This window comes from Misgurnus anguillicaudatus, chromosome 3, assembly GCF_027580225.2.
Source record: "Misgurnus anguillicaudatus chromosome 3, ASM2758022v2, whole genome shotgun sequence".
NCBI lineage: Eukaryota > Metazoa > Chordata > Actinopteri > Cypriniformes > Cobitidae > Misgurnus > Misgurnus anguillicaudatus.
The window spans coordinates 34,097,740-34,121,914 of NC_073339.2; the positions used below are offsets into that span (position 1 = coordinate 34,097,740).

At 37.5% G+C, this 24,175-nt stretch overlaps 1 protein-coding gene across 4 annotated transcripts in view; it reads left to right on the top strand.

Moving 5' to 3' along the window:
- Window positions 1–24,175, top strand: part of tbc1d1 (TBC1 (tre-2/USP6, BUB2, cdc16) domain family, member 1) — a 78,084-nt gene that overhangs the window by 47,658 nt on the left and 6,251 nt on the right. For all 4 annotated transcript variants that reach the window (XM_073865167.1, XM_073865168.1, XM_073865174.1 and 1 more), the window contains 5 exons: window positions 1,938–2,126; window positions 7,634–7,795; window positions 11,452–11,608; window positions 17,108–17,357; window positions 18,619–18,778. In XM_073865167.1, coding sequence (XP_073721268.1) covers window positions 1,938–2,126; window positions 7,634–7,795; window positions 11,452–11,608; window positions 17,108–17,357; window positions 18,619–18,778 — 918 coding nt within the window. The remainder of the gene's footprint in view (window positions 1–1,937; window positions 2,127–7,633; window positions 7,796–11,451; window positions 11,609–17,107; window positions 17,358–18,618; window positions 18,779–24,175) is intronic.

Consider the following 24,175-nt stretch of genomic DNA (forward strand, 5'->3'; position numbering starts at 1 on the left):
ACGTCACATCTGGTATGCCATGTCGTACCAGGCATCTGGTACGCCACGTCTGGTACGCCTCGTACTGGTACGACTGGTACTGGTACGACATAGCATACCAGACGTGGCATACCTCGCACTGTACGCCTCGCACTGTACGCCTCGCACTGTACGCCTCGCACTGTACGCCTCGCACTGTACGCCTCGCACTGTACGCCTCGCACTGTACGCCTCGCACTGTACGCCTCGCACTGTACGCCTCGCACTGTACGCCTCGCACTGTACGCCTCGCACTGTACGCCTCGCACTGTACGCCTCGCACTGTACGCCTCGCACTGTACGCCTCGCACTGTACGCCTCGCACTGTACGCCTCGTACTGTACGCCTCATACTCCACACCTTGCACGCCTCGCACACCACGCCTTGTACTCTATGTGCGCGGCCAATCGATTCCCAGTGGGGTTTTTACATTTTTTACACCTGTTCTCGATACCCAACCCTAGCTACTGCCCGTTTGTTAAGTTTTAAATATTAATACTTTTATTATAAAATGGCATTGATTGCCCTTAGAAGGCCTTAATTAACCCACTGGAGCCATGTGGATTACTTTTGTAAAGGATGGATGGACTTATCAGAAGCACCATTTACTACCATTATGAAGCTTGAAACAGCCAGGACATTTTCTAATATAACTCAGATTGTGTTTGTCTAAAATAATATGATAATCATATACATCTACTATGGCTTAGGGTGAGTAAATCACAGGGTAATTTTCATTTTTGGGTGAACTATCCTTTAAGAAGGACATCAAAGCATCATTCCATGTGACTTGTACCATCTATTTTAAGTGTCCTAAAGGTCAACAAAGTGTTTGGTGAAAACAAACTAAAATATAATAATTGGGTTGTTTGAACATCATGGAAGTATGTAGTGAAAAAGCTTTATTTTTATAATAAACTACTCCTTTAACAGTCCTGTGTCGAAAAACTTCACAAAATGTTCCTTTGGGGACATTTAGGATGTCCTCATTTGCAAATATAAAAACACTATATTAGTAAAGTAATGAAATCCCAAATAGTCTTTCATTTGTAAATTAATTGAGGGAGGAACCAGGATTAAACAAGAGCTAGTTGAGACGGGATCTGTTTTTATGTTACAGGAGTAAAATGCAAGAAAGAAAAAAACAGTGTGTAGGCGAGCGTCATTTTACATGTATTTCAACACTGTATGATTTGAATGGTTTGGCTTTTATCCACACTATATCTCTCCCGCTTTGTTTATGCCATAAATAAAAGTACAGTTTATTTTTTGACATTTCTTTAAATGTTTACACACAAAAGGGTATTTTCAGGTTGAGGGGTCCACCCTATAGTTTGGGTGTTGTTCGTTTTATTTTTAACACCTCTGCCTGTGTGCGCTTTGAGGTGTGTGTGAGTTTTGCATGTGTTGTTTTTGGTTTGTTGCTTTGTTAACTGTTAATTTTTTTTAACGAGAAAGAAAGAAGTCTTTGTGTCTCAGCTAAACCGTTTATTAAAAATGCTAATATATGGCAAACATGTTTATAAAATTATTACAATGCTGCAACTTCATATTCATATAGAATTTAGTTAATGTTTACACCATCAGTATTGTGTGTTTATATATTGCCTGTTTTCTGCATCCAGTCTTATGTTTAGGCATAAAAGTGTTCCATAATCTAAGGCTGCTTTTGCCCTGATGCCAAATTTAGCATAATTTGTTTGAATAAGATTACTTGAAAAATATTAACACCGCTGTAAAATGATCATGATAGAGGATTTTGGTCATACCAACCACTCTTAATTGCTATCGATTACTATAGTTTTTATGTTGTGACAATACTAGGTGTAGAAGTTGGTTGTTAATGTAGTAAATCATGTTGAGAGGTGTTGATTTGGTCTCTTTTGTGTAAAGCTGACCTACATTTTTCTGATTTACAGATTCCACCTTAGAGGTTAGCAGCAGAATGGCGCTCGGAGGTGGAGTGGGGGGCGGAGAGAGCTCTCTGGGGGCGGTACCAGAGGAAAAGAGAAAGAAAAGTCGGGAGGAGCTGAGGGAATTGTGGCGAAAAGCCATTCTCCAACAGATCTTACTCCTGCGGATGGAGAAAGAAAATCAAAAACTCCAAGGTGAGACGCAAACTCATCTATTGACTCACCACAGTGATCACTGTCATTTGTACTTACAGTTCACTAAACAGACAAGCTTAAAAGAGAAAAAAAGAGAGAAATGTACAAAAATCTCTCTAATTCTTTAGCTTAAGTGTTTATGGTCCACTTCAGCAACAAATTGTTTTGCACTAAAACTGCAACAAATTCACAGATACTTGAAGTATAATAAATAAAGATTTAGAGATTCATTACTTTTCGTCTTAACTCTTTCCCCGCCAGCATTTAAAAAAAAAGTTGCCAGCCAGCGCCAGCATTTTTCATGATTTTCACAAAAGTTTAATGCCTTCCAGAAAATGTTCTTCTTTAAATATATAAACATACAATATATAAAATGAAAAAAACAGACCATCTGCTTTCAAACAAAAAAAAACTGTTTCATCCTACCTTCATTAGTTTTCTTTTTAATCACCTCTCAAATATGGGTAGGTTTCTTCAAAAACACCAAATTTTGAGCAAAAAGCTGAGATAATTCCATTTTTGTGAAAGACTTTTGATAGAGATCAGACGCAAAGCGATCTTTAAAACTTCCACGGGGTTCTTTCTCTTTCACGTGAGGCGTTACTTCCGGGTTGTAAAAGTTGTGGAAGTGTGCCACATGTGGAAAATAGCGGTATTACGCAAAGCCGGAAATTCTCGTCATTGGCAGGAAAGCGCAAAAACGCGGCAAAAATGGCGGGAAAGAGTTAAAGTCTTAACTGTGCATTCACACCAGACGCGGTAGATGCGGCAAAAATACGCTATCCGCGTGTAGATGGACACTTGAACATTTGGAGTTTTCTCGCTTCATTCGAGACATTCACACAGAAATTCGCGTCATGGGAGGGGCTTCTGCGACTCCGCTCGCTTCCTGTAATCACGTCATTACTAGAGCAAGCTCCTAATTGGTTGAATATCCACCAAAGTTTAGATTTTTAAACTTGCACGTTTTCCGCGGCAACGCTCAATTCTGTGCGTTCCTCATCGATCGCGCTGCACCATTCGCACTTACCGCGCCGTAGGATGCCTATTAGTGTCTTTGCATTGACTTAACATGTAAATCACTCCCGTTTGTCACCTCTAACGTGTCTGGTGTGAATGCACAGTAAAGGGCTTGTTTTAGTCGTGCGTAGGTCCTACGGCGTAGGTTCCGCGTCGGTTTTCATTTATACTTTTGCATTGTCCTCCGCGTCGACGTGCAAACACACGCGCAAACCGCTGGTAGGCAGTAACCACGCATGTAACCACAGTAGCAGCGCGACCGTCAGAGAAGAAGAAGCATGGCAAGTTAACCCACAAACGAAGAAGAAACAGCAACTTGTTGTGTATGATTTAAGAAGACCAGCAATGATGGAAGTAAATAAACAGCGACTTTTAATGCAGTTTGAGTTTAATCACTCCTCAACTTGGTTCATCTTTGTTTTCACCGTCACAAACGGAAATACCTATGACACAGTTTTTTTACCTGACGGGAGGGGTTCTGGTGGACCAATCACGGCGCTTGCGGTCCGCATAGATCTGACACGCTGTTAAAAGTATTGCGAGGTGCACGTCAGGCTACGCAGAGCTATGCACAGGCTACGGATAGCCTACGCATAGAACTTACGCACGACTATAAATCGCCCTTACTGTACTTCTAATGTTGAGAACATTTACTTTTGACAAATATATGCATTTAAAATAAACAAATGACTCATCCAGCACAATCAAATGCTCTCTCCAATAAGAATGCCCCTTACCCTGATACTATTTACCGTAACCACCCAACAGGCAGCATTTCACCAAATCTGGCTATAATGGAAGTAAACCCAGTTGACTTTTTTGTTTTTAAAGAGAGACAAGACATTTGATATGTCTAATATTTGTGTTTCAATAAAGAAAAATTAACCACAGTTAATTTCACATACACAATCCAAAGGGTTTTTTATATAAAGTGATAACATACAAATTGCCTGGTGTTTTTTGCTACGTAAAGCATAAACTGTTCTTGCCCTTTGGATTTATTGAACAGTGTTTAAAAGCTCAATATAAGTCTTTTTGTTTCCTCCTGTGGTTCTTGGGAATTTAAAGCTGTTTTCAGGTCACCTCGCCGCTGCCAGACGGATTATCTGACTGGCTTACGTTCAGCTGGCACCTCGCCAGACCTCACCTCCCATTAACAGTTGCAATCAAACACACTCGCACACAAACACACGAGAACCATAACACACCCAGACGCACCCATGCACAGCTTTCTTTGGAAGTCTCTGCTGCAGGTCATGAGATAATCATGACAGTCAAAGAGGTTTGCTGGCACAAATACACTCTGATTTGGGCGTGCACATGTTTGGCAGTGTCGCGCCCTTCCCTGCCATGCCCAGTCACGCTTTTCATCACATAAAGAAAAGAAGAAAGGTTTGAAAAAAGAAGCCAGACCTATTGAATAGGGTGTGGGCAAAAATAACTGGGTCAGTTTTGACATGTAGGGCAGACAGTTTTCCCTCAATCTAACATGAGATTTATATCAAAGCAAGACTTTTGATATTTGATTTCTGTTTCTATCTTTACTTTTTGTTCTGTTTACTTTCTTTTTGTAGGGTGGGTGAGGATGGGTGGACATTATTTTCTTTTTCCCTGAGATTTTTCTCTTGCTCTTATCTCATCCTGTGTCATGCGAGTGTGTGTGTGTTTAAATGAGAGTTGCTTTCTGCTGCATTAGGTTGGTTTGCATTCGTCATTTATGCTACAGACAAAAAGAATTACAGATGGGGAGGATTATAGGAATTGTGGATTTACATACTATATGCTGTTAAAAAATGAAGTCAAAGGCCATCAATGCATGAGTTCTGATCCCTTTTGATTGCCAGGACATAATTTGCTCTCATCATCGTCTTTTTTTTTTAAACCATCAGACGATGTCCAATAGTGGGGAAAAATTGCTTTTAATAGCCGATACCGATTATATTAGGCATATACATAGATGCATCCTTAATAATTATTCATTGCTTTATTTTCATGAATTGTGCGTTTTCTTATTTGCTACACAGCCTAAGCATTTATGAATGCTTTTATTGCTGTTTTATGCATTATAGGTGCAATGTGGTACTTTTAGAAGGATGTCGTGACAGAAATGCAATATAATATACATAACTATATTATCAGTGGTGTATGAAGACCTTACACAATAAATTGTATTGTTTTTATTACCTTAGAATGAGCCATTTTTATCTACATACACTGCGGGTCCACTTATGTGGAAGTCGTTATTTTGTACAGTCATGTTTTTACAGTAGCCCTAAACGGACAAACTGTACTATCCACTTGATTTTTGAATGCGGAAGTAAGTGAGGTGACGTATTTTCATTTTTTCTATGAGATGTCATTTTCAATAGCCAGCCGGTAGAAAACATTGTGGTGGGAGCACGCATAAAACATAATTAAAAACAGTTATGGTAAGTATTTACTACACCTGCCATGTTTAAACCATTGTGAGGATGAAATTAAGAAGTGCTCTGATATATTACATGAAGATATATATATATTTAATCATTTCATGTTGTTGTTCGGAGTGACGGGTCTTCAATGCGCAAATATAAATGCACAGAGACATACCAGCTAATGAAATAAATTTTTCATTTAAAACATAACAAAAGTACGCACAAACACATTAAGAACTATTATGAACATTAACTAGTAAGCAGGTTGCGTCGTATATATTTGCTTTTTTAATAATATGTAGTAGCAGAATAAATAAACCAGCTAAGTCAGCATATATTTATTAGCATAATATTAGTTGTTTTTTAGGGGACATGGAGAAAAAAATGAAATAAAGTTTAGTTTCGCATGCGCACATGCAGCTATTGTGTGTGCACATGAAACTACCGCGTTTAGTTTCGCGGACACGTAAAACTATAGCGCGCACACACGTGAAACTATGCCGCACACACATGAAACTATGCCGCACACACATGAAACTATGGCGCACACTATGCCGCACACACATGAAACTATGGCGCACACACATGAAACTATGGCGCGCGCACGCGAAACTAAACTTTAAAAAAAAATTCTGCACATGAAGGTTTCGCGTGGGCACATGAAACAATATTTTCAAATGTTCAAATGTTTTGCAGAGATTTACTGCGTTTTTATCATCTATTATAGCAACTCCTAACTGCACAAATTATGCTGGTCGTTCTGGATTTTATAATAAACACTAAAAAGCCAGTTAATGCGGCATTCGCGTGTCTCTCGCAATATGACTACCATTAACTTAAGTTGCTCACCGCAAGTCTTGCACAAAGATGGTGGCGCCCACATTTACGTCAAAAATAAAGTGGATAGAGCGTGTTTTGTTACTAAGTCGTTGTCTCAGAAGATGACGTGTTTGTCCTGGCATTCTTGTTTATGTTAGTTAATGTCAATATAGTTATTTATGTTAGATCTTTGTGCATTAATGTTAACAGTTACAATGCTAGATTTAATAAATGTATTAGTAAATACTGAAATTAACATGAACTAAGATGAATAAATGCTGTAGGAATTGTTCATTGTTAGTTCATGTTAGCTAATACATTAAATAATTGTTAATAAATACAACCTTATTTTAAAGGATTACCCTAAACTAGAATGTTATGATTGTTCTCTTTAATCCCCAAACTTTTTAAAGTATGAAGGATACATAAAAAACATGCATTTTAACTTTAGACTTTAATTTTTTATGTTAAATCCAGTATATAATTGCACTATATTATTGTTCTGCGATCTACATACAGTTTTTAGTTAAATTACATCACTAATTACATTAATTACTTAGTAACTGGTTACACCCAACACTGTCTAAATGTAATGCTGTACAAATATATAAATATGTTATCAAAATTAGAAAAAATATATAATATAAAACTGATGAAATTTTTTTTCGTCACTATCTATTATCTACTGTAGGCTCTTTTTTAGTATTTCGATTTTTTTATGTTCTTCATTTAAGCAATAATGTTTGAGAGTCTTTAGTTTATCGTAGAATAAGTCATGGCTGAAGGGCATTGTTAAAGGGATAGATCACACACAAAATAAAAATGTTATCAACATTAACTCACCCTCATGTTGTTCTAAACCTGTATGATTTTTTTCTTTTGTTGAATACAAAAGAAGGTATTTTGATAAATAATGGAAACCACACAGTTGACCGTACCCATTGACTTCCATAGTAGGAAAAACAAATAATGTTAAAGTCAATGGGCACTGTGCCTACTCTCATTTATCAAAATACCTTCTTTTGTGTTCAACAGAATAACGCAACCTATACAGGTTGACAATAACATGAGGGTGAGTAAATGAAGCCAGAGTTTACATTTTTGGGTGAACTATCACTTTAAGCACAACACGAAGCGGAGTGTCTGCCATCCCTTTAGCCTTGACTTATTCACTTATTCGGCACATTGACCTTGACAAAGTTGTTTGTGTTTTACCACCTGTAGTGACCTATCGGTTTTTGTGTGATTGTGTAGCTTCAGAGAGCGATCTGCAGTGCAGACGACTGAAGTTGGACTACGAAGAGATAACCCCGTGCCTGAAAGATGTGACTTTGGTCTGGGAACGAATGCTCGGCACCGCTGGAAGGTCAAAGATCAAATTCGACACACAGGAGATCCACAGAGCCGTGGGACAAGGTAGTTGAAAAACATGCGTAAATCCATAAGAATATTTATGCTGATGTGACGACAAGTTGCTTGATTGTGCAGGTTTTTCTGTAGCCTATTCACACCTGTCTATTGCCCGGGCAGGTGTGTCTACAGCCTGACACTTCCCCCTATTGATGCCTGGATTAACTAAATGCAAAACTGAACATGTTGAACGGGGAGTACGTCATATGTTGTTTTAGATAGTTTATGTATTACTTTTCAGAAGGATAATGTTAGTGTAAACTGTGTGAGGTGTGTGTGTGTTTTTGTTATTTAGTAGCCTTTAATTTGCTTTTGTGAACAAATGTAAGGTTTTATTGTCCTGCATGTCTGTGTAGGGTGTGTACTGAATAAATGCAGGGTGGATGCAGTAAATGTGTGTGTGTGTGATCGTGTTAGTTCTGCAGAAAATTGTTCTGAATGAGGGGTTAGATCACACACGCACACCTGTTCAACTTCAGGGCAGCAGTGCTATTTACATGAAGTACATACATTCAAGTACGTTCACTCATCTGTGTCCATAACTGTTGCTTTGATGGATCTGTTGTAATATGTTGAACTTTCATGCTGACTTATTGTCATGCAGCAGGCGAGCATCCCAATAAAAATAAAATAAAATGCAAGAAACTTAAATGGTATCTTGCAATTTTTTTTATTAAAAAGTTAATCCAAGATAAGAACGGTATTGGGAGTGTACACCAGACTTGTTGTTTTAGAAGTTTTAATGTCCATCCATAATTATTTTTCAATCTATTTTATTAAGATACAAACAGAAAATGCAAGAAATGTGTATCAGGACTAAATGTCTTCGTTAGGCATTGTTGGTGTTTAGTGTGACCTCTCTGGGCACTAAACACGTCTTTAGCGTTTTTGAGCAGTAGTAAATTTAGTAAAAAGACTAATTTCTTTAATGTCAATGTCAATTTTATTTATATAGCACCATTTCTTCAACACAGGTAAATATATATATATATATATATATATATATATATATATATATATATATATATATATATATATATATATATATATATATATATATATATATATATATATATATATATATATATATATATATATATTAGGGGTGGAACAATACATGTATTCGTTTCGAACCAAATCGGTACGGGGGTCACGGTTCGGTGCATGAATTTAAACGGAGAATACACGGTATGAAAATAAAAAAAAACTTGCGTGCAAAATAATTAATGTAATGCGGAACTACTGTTAGATACGCGGGTTCTTTATGGACAGCTAATCTGTTGCCCCGCTTTAGCTCTGAAGCTCTGATTGGCGCCGATGCAGCCGAGCTCCGCCTATGTATGCGCTCTATCAGAGACCGTCTACATTCTGGCACTCTGCAGTTTTTTGTCAGGTTCACGGTCCAGTGAGTGAAATAGCAGCGACAGCGAGTATGGCAAATGGTGGTGAGGATCCGCCGGCCCCTTTAAGATCGCAAGTTTGGCAAAACTTCAGTTTTCCAGTCAGTTACAATAGTACAGGCGAGAGAGTGGTGGAAAAGACGAGGACTGTGCGTCGGCGTTGTTCAGCAGTTGTTAGGTATGTGAGTGGAAATACATCTAATCAGGGCTCTCAAGTCTCACGCATTCACCTTGACAAACACGCATTTCAGTCAGTTCAAATGCCACACTTTGTATTTCTCACGCTGAGAAGTAGGAGATAAATTGTCCTGCTATATACAACAGGCATACGCAGGGCAGTTCTGTCGAGTTCAGCTGCTTTCAGTTTTTAAGTGTGCTAAACTTTACGCAGCGCCATCAGCGTCAGAGTACCGCGAGAAATCTTGCGGAGGAGGCTGATTTCAAATCGCTCTCGCGTTACTCTGACGTCATCCACTTGTCGTTTCTTGCAGCGCTTCGTGAAGTCGTACACACCTATTAATTCATCCTACAAGCCTATTTTTTGTTCTTTAGTACATTAATATGAAATAAGGCCAAAAATGTAATTTAAAAATGTATTTAGGTAACACTTGTAATACATTTGAACCCATATTTGTATGAAAGATGAGTACAAGATTACTTAAAGTGGTATATATTTTTGAAATACGAGATAGTATGTAAAATGCATTTCAGTTCATATTCATGACATCTCAAAATAACACTGATAAGGACACCTATGTTTTTAAGATTAGCTTAAAAAAAATGCCTTCTTCATTTTTGTTTTGCTTTTTTCCTCCATTGTACCGAAAGTGAATCGAACCGTGAAGCCTGAACCGAGGTACGAACCGAACCGGGACTTGTGTGTACCGTTCCACCCCTAATATATATATATATATATATATATATATATATATATATATATATATATATATATATATATATATATATATATATATATATATATATATATATATATATATATATATATATATATATATATATATATATATATATACACACACACCAGAGGCGTCAAATTCACATCTACCGCATCTAGTTTGGCGCTTGAACATTGTGAGTTTACTCGCGTCATTCGCGCGTGAAATTCTAGTCATGGAGACATTGGCTGTATAGTAGGTACTGTATAGTAGGTACTGAATAAGATGAATTACCTACTTACTTGCCGTTAAAACAGTAGGTACTGTATAGTATGAATCCTGGTAGTATGAAGGAGATTCGGACATACTACATCCGCCATGTTGCTACATCACGTGACATACGTCGTCATCAAGTCATATCATTTCAGCGCGAAAACAGCCGCATGCCTCTTCTTCTTCGTTGGATAACTCCACTCCTGGGGCATCATGGGATAGTGAAGTGTCCATCGTATGCACACTGCAAAATCTAACCGTAAGTAGTAGGTCATCCGGGTACTTTTCGCTTACTGTTTTTCAAATACTATGTATTTGGACATACTACTCGCCTCGCCTACTGCTTTTTGCGTACTATATAGTATGAAGTAGGCATTTTCGGACACAGCAATTCACACAGAAATTCGTGTCATGGGAGGGGCTTCTGCGGCTTCGCTTGCTTCCTGTAATCACGTCACTACTAGAGCAAGCTCCTGATTGGCTAACGTGGGGCGTTTTTCTGGCAAAGTTAAAATTTTCAACTCACGTGTTTGTCACGGCACCGCTCAATTGGCGCCATTCACGCGAACTAGACGCGTGAATGAGGCGGAATCGCATCTACCGTGCTAAACACCTCATTCGCGCCGCAGGTCCTCCAGACACGCATCAACACGACTTAACATTGAAATCACTGCGCTTGACGCCTCTACCGCAGCTGGTGTGAACGCAGCATTAGAGATCTTGCATTTTCCTGCTATTGCTCAAGTGGAAGGGGAGTTTACCCTAAAAACTTGAAATATCAGTTTACATTTTTATACAGTTTTTAATACTATATACGCATTTCCTGTACTTTCTGGATGTATTCTATTAAAGAGACTGAGAAACAATTATATACGATCACTATAACATTGCAAAAACATATACATATAAAGAAACCATGTTATACATCTTTAGCTGATAGTTCGATTTGGGGGGGGGTGTTTGTGTAAATTTTATTACACATTTTACTGAATGTCTTTTATGAGAAGACACATTATGGTGTTCAGCCTGTGGCATGTAAACGTTCAATGCTCCAGTGTAGAAACACTCTCTCTTGCCTTTTATCATCTCCCAGGCGTTCCTCGTCAGTATCGTGGGGAGATCTGGAAGTTTCTTTCGGAGCAGTATTTGCTAAAGCAAGAGGTGCCCAGCAACAAACCTCCAAATAATGACACTCCATATAAAGAGCTTCTCAAGCAACTCACGTCCCAACAGCATGCCATCCTCATAGACTTGGGTTAGTATTACAAATACAACAGCTTTGTTTTAGAATCTAGTGTACTGTCTAGGGATGCATATCAATTAATCGCGATTAATCTATAGCAGAATAAAAGTTTTTGTTTACATCATATATGTGTGTGTACTGTGTATAATAACTTTGTATAGTTAAATGCACACACATGCATGTATATATTTAAGCAATGTTTACATGTATATATTAAGGGTGTCACGATTTCGATTTTAAATCGAAATTGATCGAAATTAAGTCACAGCTTCGAACTTCGAATTAAAAAATGGGATCGTCGATGCTGCCACGCCCCCATTTCACGTCCGGTCGGCTTGCCAAGCGAGGAAAAAAACTCTCAGAGATGCCTTTAAAAACATCTGTCCAGCGGAACGCAATCATATTTTAAACACGAGGGATGCTACAACTCCTTGAAATGCATATCATAAACAGGATTACCAATGATCTGACTTTGGACAGAGTGCAGCTCTCTGCACGTGCGCGATAGTGAGGGAGGCGCAAAGATGCAGCGAGTTATATTTTAAACAAAAGGATAGTTTGCCTCAGCTTGCATGAAACGCATAAAACTGAACAAATACATAAGGATTACTACTTTAGTTTATGTTCAGACTTCGGACAGATGCGAGCACGTGAGACAGAGAGAAGCGCAGCTGCTTATGATGCTGGATTTATTTCAGATGCTATGAGTCCAAGACACGCGCATTAAGTCCATGTGCATTAAGTCCATGTTAGAGATGCGCGGATGGACTATTATTTCATCCTCAACCGCATAACAAAACTCATCATCCGTCCACCATCCATGCGCACCAACGTTTCTGACCAGTTTTCAAAACTGTACCCGCCCGCCATCCGCTATCTGGGCGATGCAAGGCGCTGCTGATGACAGCCGCGAGACTAGAAACCTCTTGAATATCAGCAGTGAACTCTGTCTTCGATCGGCGCACAGGGACAAAAATAAATAAATAAATAGCCTCAATTAAACGCACAAATTACATAGTCTGCACTGGTGTCATCCTGATTTACCACGTTGTAAAACTTATTCCAGGCAACCCTTTCTGACATTCTATTTCCTTTGTTTTTAATTCTCATTTTTTGAGTTTGCCATGTTCCTCCTTCGCCAGCGTTGATAAGAGCTGTGTCAAAATGCGTCCTCATTTCTCCGCGCTGTTAATGATAGAACGAAAGGATCCTTAACAATTAAAACAATTAAAAGCTTTATTAAATAAAAGTGTGTATTTATTAGAAAACTTTTTCTTGTCACTGTTTTAGTATTATAAGTTATGTTTTGTGTTAATATTATTCTGTTTATGTTGCGTATATTTCTAGGTTGATTATTTGATATGCAGTTGAATAAATTAATCTACATCAATGTGTCATATGTTCTAAAATAAATTAATATTTTTCTGATTACATATTTATTTTAATAAGTCAGAAATGTCTCCGCTGTTTTCTGACTGTCTCATTTCAGTTCTTTTCTTGAACTTCTGAGGCTGCCACTATGAAAGACAGAGATGTCGCATGACTTAGAAGGACACAGCTAATAACAAGCAGTCGATCCGGCACCCGCCCGAATTTAATTAAAATATTATTTTTCGTCACGTCATCCGTCCGATCCATGTAACTGCCAACCGCGCATAGTCCATGTGCGTGCAAGAAAGAATCCTCTCTCTACAAGCTCTCGCGTTAAGTGAAGCCCACAAACCCCTATGCGAGTTGTGCAATGTGCATGTTAATGTTAAAGTATTATAATAATAATAATAAATAATGGCATATAATTTTTGTCTAAATTATATGCCATATAAAAAATATGTAAAAATCGAGAATCGGATCGAATCGTGACCTTAGAATCGAAAATGTAATCGAATCGAGGATTTGGAGAATCGTGACACCCCTAGTATATATACATTTGTATATTTATGTATAATTTATATTATATATAAATATAAATACTTAATATATAAATATATTTTTTTCTTAAAATTATACATGCATGTGTGCATATTTATATATACATAATTATTATACACAGTTCACACACATATATGATGTCAACAAAAACTTTTATTCTGCTATAGATTAATCGCGATTAATTGATATGCATCCCTAGTACTGTCTCATTTCTGTCATACAAATAGCTCTCCTTACATGTGTGGGATATCTGGTATTTAAATTTGATTTTGTGTTTTTTTTTGCCAAGCAATTTATGCTCTTAACACTGTGTGCTAACTAGATAATCAATCCATAAATAGTAGATTATGTCCTTACCAGCCATAACAACAATCTCATTGGTTTAAAATCCTGGACTTTATAGCTTTACATTAAACACCCAATGTCTTCTGATTGGCTGTGACTGTCACATTGGACAGCAGTTTCGCAAATTGCTTATTGCAGGAAACTGGTTAGGACAAGGTTATACGATAAGATTAACCACAATTTGCATTGCATTGGGTTACACTTTATTTTAAGGTGACCTTGTTAAAGTGAAACTATACATTGAAGTACTGCTTAATTAATATTAATTATAGGGCCATTTTTACAAGATGCCTCAGGTGTGCCTAGAATGTGTCTGTGAAGTTTTAGCTCAAAATACCCCACAGATCATTTTTCTAGCATGTCCAAAATGCCCCTATTTGAGCAGGAGCAAAAAAAGTGCTGTTTTTATGTGTGTACCTTTAAATGCAAATGATTTGATTCGTGTGAATACAGTCTAAGACAATATTAGCATCATTAGTGCTACAACATGCTAACAAGCACATGTAGAAAAGCTTTTGGGTAAAGTTAACCAGTCAGTCTGTGGCTGTGGGCAGAGCTTTGTTAGTGTGACATCACATTAACAAGAGAATCACAACTTCTCTGGTGTAACTAGGATAAAAAAAGGGGAATGGGTTGATTTTTTTTTTCATTGTAGTGTGGTTGTGTTTACACACCAATACACATTTGTCCAAACGCCTTGTAAAAGTGGATTTTGCATAATATGGGACCTTTAACATAATTTACTTACTATAGCGTTAGGGTCAGGAAAAGGTGTTAACGTAGTTTGATATCTATAAAGAGTCTCTGCTATACAGATTATTGTCTAGCAGAGTTTTAGTTAACTGGTCATGTTTCTCGCAGCACAGCAATGCATCCAGTCGATTAGATTGATGTTATGTTCCCATATGCTGAAAACCACCTTCTTGCCCTTTTACCGGCACGTTTAGCAACATACACTCTTGTGCGTGCTCGCACATGTCCCATCCCTGGAATTTTCTCAGCAATCGTTGACTGGCTGCACACAAAAGTCTCTATTCTCCACAAAAATTGTCATTATTTCAGTTATTATAGGGGTGATACTTGCACAGAACCTCAGGCTGAATGAATGGGTGAGACACAGGTGGAGATGGACAGATTTTAAGCCAGCGAGATTATCGGGGAGGCGTAGACAAAGAAAAAGAGGTGTCGCTGGCTCTTTGCTCAGTGACAGGGGAGAGAAAGAGAGATGGATAGCTTTACAACACAGGAAGACATCTAATCTTAGAGGAATGTATGTTGTCTCTTGGAAGAGGCCTTTTAGATGGAATCATGAACATTCCTTGTCTGCAACACTGTATATTATTCTACAGATGCTATCTAATCTGTGCATAGATGCTAAGTTGTTTAAAAGTATAACTGTGTGATTTTAAATGATCTTTCTGGATATTAGCAACACTCTTGATTTAGTGAAATGAGTGACAGAATTGGACAGTGCAGTTCAGTGCAGAACCCCTAAAATCAAGTTTTTATTGTTGTTTATATGGATATGTGGTGTTTTGAATATGCTTTAAGACAAACCATGTGTAAATTCATCATTCAACAACATTGCTGAGTATTTTCTCCATAAATATATAGATATAGCCTAATGTATGGATGCCTTATGTGATGCTCACATGTGCAGTGTGAATATTTTAACATGTTTATGATGCCCAAAGATGAATTTTAAAGGGATAGCTCACTTTAAAATGAAAATTCTGTCATCATTTACTCATCCTTAAACCTGTATGAATTTCTTTTTTCTGATGAACACAAAAGAAGATATTTTGAGAAATGGTGGTTAACACACAGCAGTAAGTGACCATAGACTTCCATAGTAGGAATAAAAAAATATGATGTAATTTAATGGGTACCGTCAACTGTGTGCTTACCATCATTTATCAAAATATTTTCTTAGTCATTTATCACAATACTTTCAAAATATTTTTTTCTACTATGGTAGTCAATGGTCACTTACTGCTGTGTGTTTACCATCATTTCTCAAAATATCTTCTTTTGTGTTCATCAGAAAAAAGAAATTCATACAGGTTTAGAACAACATGAGGATGAGTAAATGATGACAGAATTTTCATTTTAAAGTGAACTATCCCTTTAAGTAATAAAAGGATTGACTACAGGGGGACTTCAAAAGACAACGATTTTATACAGGAACATATCCAAATATGATATATTTTTATTGCACCAATGTCTTCCAATAGGAAGTAGATTAAAATATTAAAATAAGAATCAATATCAGATGATATTTGCACACTTTCTGATTGTTAAAATGAATGCAACATTGATAATGTTTATTCTAATATTTGATGTAATACATTCATGACATTCAAAATCTGTCCAAATATTTTTTAGGATTAGTGTATTTATAACCACAAAGAATGTTCATTAGTTTAGTGATAAACCAGCGACTGCCTTTGGCTAATGATGCAACACGTTGAATCTTTGAACCTTGGACTAATTGTCGCTTTGTTCGCTCTGTCACTTATTTATTTGCTAGTTACTAAAGTTGTGCATGCCCATAAAAATGAAATTAGTCTGAATGCCTAGTAAGAGATGAAGCCAGACAAAGCCAACATCAACAACATAAGCATTGTTTTACACTGAATTAAAAATAAAACTGATTCAGTTTTGACCCTATTGTTTTTAGGTGTTTATTATTTTAATTTTGTGGGCATATCTATACATCCATGTTGTTATTTACTGTATATACTGTACCATTTGGAGCTGTTGCAGCAGTTGAAGCAAAATTCAAGTCACACAATATCTTGAAGATTTATTGTTATTTCCCTTTTAAAAGCAGATTTTACATTGTTTGTTAAAGGGTACATATCATTGAAATTTGAATTTTTCTATGTTTAAGTGCTATAATTGACTCCCCAGTGCTTCTATCAACCTAGAAAATGTGTAAAGGAACAACCCAGTAACTTAGTTTTGGTAAACCATTCTCTGCAAGCATGTGGAAAAAATAGGTCATTGAAATTTGCCTCCCCTTGTGATGTCAGAAGGGGATAATATCACCCCTTTTCTAGACTATTCAACTACAGCACTGCCATTTAGTTCAGAGATCAGCTCATTTGCATTTAACAAGACACACCCAAATTGCCACTTTGTAGGTTTGAGCAAATGTCCCCTTTAATACTTAATAAACATATTTAAATAAATAATAAAAAATAAATAAAAATGATCATTATTTTCTTTTCTTGGGACGTACGTTTCCCACGCATCCGTATTTCAGTGCTCAGCTGGGTGCTGGACAGCTGTCCCTCTATAATCTACTGAAGGCATATTCTCTGTTGGACCCAGAAGTGGGCTACTGCCAGGGTTTGAGTTTCGTGGCGGGTGTGTTGCTTCTCCACTTGAGCGAAGAAGACGCTTTCCACATGCTCCGATTCCTCATGTACGACATGGGGCTGCGAAAACAGTACAGGCCTGATATGATCATACTGCAGGTAAAGTAACATCAGCACCATCCGGTACATTCTGTATCATGTAATGGCATAAATGTGCAGTGAGTTTTGTAAAAATTATTAATCTGCATTCAGCAATATGATTTATAATTGAAAAATGTTGCATTGTAAGTAATGCGAAATGCATAAAAAACTTGGTGTACCTTTAAGAATAAGACTTTTTATGCATACAGTATAATGCTGCGTTTACACCAGCCGCGGTAGAGGCATCAAGCGCGAGTGATTTCAATGTTAAGTCAATGTGAAGACACGTTGACGCGCGTCTGGAGGTCTCGCGGCATGAATGAGGTGTTTACCCCGCCACGGTAGACGCGATTCCGTCTTGAGCGTCTGGCGCGGTATGCGCGAATAGTGCATTTTGCGTTTGACGCGAATCTGCGGCTGACGCCCGTTTCGAAAAATTTGAACTTTGGCGGATTTTTGTGCCGCGTTAGCCAATCAGGAGAGCCTGCTTGCTGCTGTGGCGGCAGCCCCGCCGGGAGTCACTCATTCAACATCAAGGAATGCTTGATATTGTCCGTGAGCAGTCACCCAGAGCTATACGACACAAATTCTTATTTCTATAGAGACAGGAATAAAAAGGACCTCTCTGGAAGAGTGTCAGTGAGGACATTGGGCAACCTTGTAAGTTGTAAATACACATTTCAATTTGCCGTTTATCGACCCGCGCCGTTTATTTTCCCCCTATAGTAAGGTGTCCAAATACAAACCGGTAACTCTCTTGATAAATGCACGATCAACATCAGCCATCTTGCAAACAGACAACCGCATAGCACTTGCCCCCCCACAAGAAGAGGATTTCGCCTCTGACGCGTGTTAAATGCTTGCTTTTTCCGCGCCTCTACATTCAAACTGTTCAAGCGGCAAACTAGGCGCGGTAGACGCGATTTTGACGCCTCAAACGCGGTTGGTGTAACCGCAGCATAATGATTGGAGAAAATGGTGCCCACTTTAAAAAGTTAGATTCAGATGTTGATCCTTGTGAGTTACTGTACACACAGATGCTGTCTCGAAAAAATAAATAAAACATTTTATAGATGAGGATATATACAGAAGCAAGTATCCAACTTAGTTCATTAGCCCTGCTACAGCAAGCATGCATAAGATGATTCATGTTTGGAAAGTGTGGCAGAGAGATTATAAAAAAAAATGTACACTGTAAATAAGTAATTTCACTCAATTTCCTTCATAACTAAGTGTGGTTTTTACAAAGATTTTGTGATTTTTTTTCTTGTTCTTTTAGATTCAGATGTATCAGCTGTCTCGTCTTTTGCACGACTATCACAGGGAGCTGTACTCTCATCTGGAGCAGCACGAAATCGGCCCCAGTCTCTATGCTGCCCCCTGGTTTCTCACTGCCTTCGCCTCGCACTTCCCGCTGGGATTTGTGGCCCGAGTGTTTGGTACAGTAAATGCACAAACCCACATGCACACAAGCTTACTATAGACACTGTAGGGCGTGGAGCTAGCAAAGGCAAGTACATGGATTCGAGGAATGCATCATCAAAGTTAAACTGTTGAGCAATGATCTGAGTATTTTGCGCAATGTAGCGAAATCAAAAGAGGTGAAAGAGTTTACATTTTATTGGCTGGTGGCAGATGTTTCAATTAAGTTTGTGGTGACTTGTAAACAATCGGAGTGTTATTGAGATAACTCATCACCACAATGCAACTTTTTTATTTACTTGGCAGGTGCTTTTATGCAAAACAGGTACACTCCCTTTTAGTCAACTTGGCCTAACTTTATGGCTTAAGGGCATAATGGTAGAAGATTTGGAATCATTCCTTCGAGGTTTTCAACCACATTTTGGCTTTGGTTACCAGCCCAGATGATTAACCGTTTAGCCACTTCATCCACAAATTAATCCTATAACGCTAAAAACGAAAGCATGAGTGACAGGGGATGGTTGAACGCTTGCCAACGCCGAATTGTTGGGTGGTGCCAGGAGAAATCAGCAGGCAGTAGATAATGACAGACTGACAACTCTCAGTTTCCTCAGAAGTGTTGTGAAGATGGCTCGAATGTTTGGCATTTTTTTGTTGTCGGGAATGATACTGTACAACACACACATATGTACTGTATACAATGGCATGTTCTCTTTTTTTGTCATTGCAATGCTTGATCAGCTGCACGTACACTGACACTCCCTATCTGCAGAAAGATTTTAACAAAGTCTTGCGATTTAAATTTGTATAAACAATAATTTGTGAAGAATTTGTTTGGTATATGTTTACAATTTTTTTTATAATTGATCTGAAATTTTCTAGGGAACCTTTATAACAGAGGTGGGCATTCCTGGTCCTGGAGGGCTACTGTCCTCCAAAGTTTAGGCCCTGTTTACACGAGAACGCTCGACGGTGAAAACGTAAAAATATTTTATCGGATGTGCCTTTCGTTTACACGGCAACAGCGTTTTTGGAGCTTATAAACGCAAAAAAAGTGAAACCACCCTCCAGAGTGGAAATCTTAAAAACGCTCTACCGTCGCATTCCGTCTAAAGGGTAAAAAACACAAAAGTCGCGTATGCATTTACGTCACAGGCATGCGCCAGTTAAGGAAAATAACAACAAACATGTCGAATTATTTCCATATGTCGGACCTTTAAGTTGCCATAGCAGTTCTGATAAATATACAAGAGTCTTTCCAGCAGTATTACTGATCAGAGAAGTTGCATTAATTACCTCCATCAAATTGTTGATGCGCCAAATCGTCGGAGGCAAACCAGACAGCTTTGAACGAGACCTGGGACAACCAGGAAGGTGGTTGTACGCAGACCCGTGGACTTGGTGTTGTTGTGTGTCAGTGCTTCACATTGCCACCTAGCTGCCTGGAGTGCATACTACATTGAATATCACACACACTTGCGTCACCATATGCACGCAGATTCCCCCCCCCAAAACGCTTGTATAAACGCGGAATAAAAAGTGATAACGCGTTTTTTCTTCAGATCGTTTCCGTGTAAACGTATCCTAAGTTTCAACCCTTATCAAACACACCTGAAAAATCTATTTAATGGCTCCAGGATGACTTGGAAATGGGATACAGGTGTGTTTGATTAGAGTTGGAGCTAAACTTTCCAGGACACTGGCCCTCCACAACCAGGAATGCCGACCCTTGCTTTAGAACCTTCTGGAGACCCCCAAGGGGTCCCCGGACCTCTGTTTAAACCCTCTTGATCTAGAAAATTGTGTCATTATTATATAAAAGTATTTAGTGATATTTAAATGTGTTGTATACACTGTAAATATTCATTGTTGCACTTTGTTTTTTTTAAGATTAATCAATTTGAAATTACAATTAATTTAAACTTTCTTGAGTAGTGAGGAGCTGTGAATTATAAAAAATAAAGTTGAAATAACTATAGCTAATTCAACTTTATTTTTGTATTTATAGCAACTCCTCACTACACTGCAAAATTCAGATCAATATAAGTTTTTGTTTTACTTTAACATAACAAATTAAGTTAAATAATTTAAACTTGTTTATAAGTTATGTCAACTATTTTTTTAATCAAAAACTCAATTCAATTTAAATGTAAATTCAAGTACATTCCACTTTAAGCGCAACAAGGATTTTTTTACAGGGTAGTATGAATAAAGTTTTAATCTGTGTCCTATTTTGTGAACTTATAGGAGACCACAATAAAAAAAAATCACTGTACATCTAAATGTATCAAAATGATATCTAAAATACTGAGACTTTTAGGATTTTGTTAAATTGTTCAGTTATTTTTCTAAGGTATCAGATAAGATGTATGATTTTCTTCAGGCAGATGATAAATCAGCTGATAAATTTTTTTTTTAACCCAAGCTACACTTAATCTACATTCTAAAGCAGCGTTGGGTTGTTTCAACTCATGGTTGGGTTTAGTGTTGGGTAAGTTACTCAAAAAAAGTAATTAATTACTTGTTACTAATTTCACCTTCAATCATGTAATTAAATTACTTTACAAATTACTCTCTCCAAAAAGTATTTAATTACTTATTACTTTCTAAATCCTATTTAGTACATGATACAAGGATAGGCTTCAAATGGCTCGAAGAAACAATAAATCAATTATTGTGGTCCCACTTTAGGGTCCAATTCTTTCTATTAACTAACTATTAATTACTTTTGCCTTAATATACTCCAACAACTGCTTATTAATACAAAGTTTTTTATTTTAAGTATTGGTAGAAATGGGGAGGGTTAAGGATGTACTGTAGAATAAGGTTTTGCACAATCAGGCATTAATATGTGCTATTTAAGTAGCCCTATTAATAAACAGCCAACATCTCAGTAATATTAATGCTAATAATCAACCAGTTAATAGTGAGAATTGTAAACTAAAACCATGCTAAATCCACTACTTATTATAGTATACATAATTGTTCAACAGTCCATACACAGTATTTGTTACATCAGAAGTAACTGTAATTAGATTTCAAGAAAAATAAGAGTAATCCCTTATTTTACTTTTTCAAGGGACAAGTAATTAAAGTACAGTAACTAATTACTTAGTAATTAGTTACACCCAACACTGGTTGGGTTGAATATAAATAATATTTATTTTAGACAACCATGGGTTGAAACAACTTGAGCCAGTAAACAACCACACAGACTATATTAGCTACTACCCAATATACCAACATATCTGTTACCATTTATCACTGTAAAATGCGAAATTCTGTCTCCGCCTCTTTCTAGAGAAAGATAGTTGGAGGGATCTTTCCATCTCTGTCTATCACCGATGGGCTGTACTCAAGTTAATTATGCGTGATAATCACAATCAGCGATGCTTAACGACTGGCGCTTACTTTTTTTGGCTTAATCACTGACCCATGCCACTGTGTGTTGTGTGATTTTACGTGTAAATGTTGTTTACCTTGTGACACAAATGCAAACGCACGTACTTCTTTCCAGTGTTTATCAGTTTGACCATCTTTATCCATCTCATTTTACACACACAAACACACTGAGTGATTATAATACAAGCTGACTCCAAAAAAAAAAAACTGATGATAATAAAAGTTTATAAATAGACTTCAATTCATTTATTTAATATTTAATATTATTCAATATTTATGATTTTTCTTATCATTATTTTTGTATCTAATGGATGATGACCCATATTACTCAGTATGTTGGAGGTTACTGCAGAATCAGGTTGAAAGTTAATCAGGTTGGGCCATCTTTTACACACATCTCATTTTACACACATTGACTTGACATCAACACACATACACTTTTAATTGTATGTTGTTTACAGTCTTTTATAATCTTTGCACACAACAATACTGTAAACAACCTTCAACATTCCCCTATTACAGGTTATCAGCTACTATCCCACTGTTTGGGTAGGAATTTGGGTGCAAGAAATGTGTTATCAAATGTCTTGGCCTTTTCTAGGCTTTTTTCCTTTAAACAGATTAAGCTTGAATTTAGCCTGCTTAACCCTGTTTGTGTTCCTGTAGGGTTAGCACGGGAAGGGTCATGGGTTTGATCCCAAGGAACACACATACTGTTATAATGTATTCACTGTAGGTCAGTTTGGATTAAAAGTCTGACAAATGCATAAAATCTAAATAGAAAATGAGTAAATAGAAAATAGGTAAATATAGAGTAGTGATGGAATTATATGTTTGTCAGACCATTCAGGAAGAAGGCTGTTTTGTGCCGCTACGCGTGGGTTGTTTTCCATACCCCATGTATTTTTAACTTTCTAATATGAAGTAGCCAGTTTAATAAAGGCTTTTTAAATTTTTCATTGAAGAAGAGTGCCTTGTATTCATCTTATTACCTAATCAACCAATCACATGTCAGTTGCTTCAAGGCATTTAGGGGTGTGGTCTTGGTCAAGACAATCTCCTGAACTCCAAACTGAATGTCAGAATGGGAAAGAAAGGTGATTTAAGCAATTTTGAGCGTGGCATGGTTGTTGGTGCCAGAGCCGGTCTGAGTTTTTCACAATCTGCTCAGTAACTGGGATTTTCACGCACAACCATTTCTAGGGTTTACAAAGAATGGTGTGAAAAGGGAAAAACATCCAGTATGTGGCAGTCCTGTGGGCGAAAATGCCTTGTTGATGCTAGAGGTCAGAGGAGAATGGGCCAACTGATTCAAGCTGATAGAAGAGCAACTTTGACTGAAATAATCACTCGTTACAACCGAGGTATGCAGAAAAGCATTTGTGAAGCAAAAACACGCACAACCTTGAGGCGGATGGGCCACAAAAGCAGAAGAACCCACCGCGTACCACTCATCTCCACTACAAATAGGAAAAAGATGCTACAAGCTCACCAAAATTGGACAGTTGAAGACTGGAAAAATGTTGCCTGGTCTGATGAGTCTCGATTTCTGTTGGGACATTCAGATGGTAGAGTCAGAATTTGGCGTAAACAGAACGAGAACATGGATCCATCATGCCTTGTTAGCACTGTGCAGGCTGGTTGTGGTGGTGTAATGGTGTGGGGGATGTTTTCTTGGCACACTTTAGGCCCCTTAGTGCCAATTGGGCATCGTTTAAATGCCACGGCCTACCTGAGCATTGTTTCTGACCATGCCCATTTTTTATGATCACCATGTACCCATCCTCTGATGAATAAGCAAGATAATGCACCATGTCACAAAGCTCGAATCATTTTAAATTGGTTTCTTGAACATGACAATGACTTCAGATTTTTTAAATAGTTGATTGTTTCTGTGTGAAAGGAGCGTGCTGGCTACTTATTGATTTTGTGATAATTTTTTGTGACCACTTTATTGGCCTTAAATAAACATATGCGTCAAAAGTCCTTGCAAAGTATCATCATAAGCATGA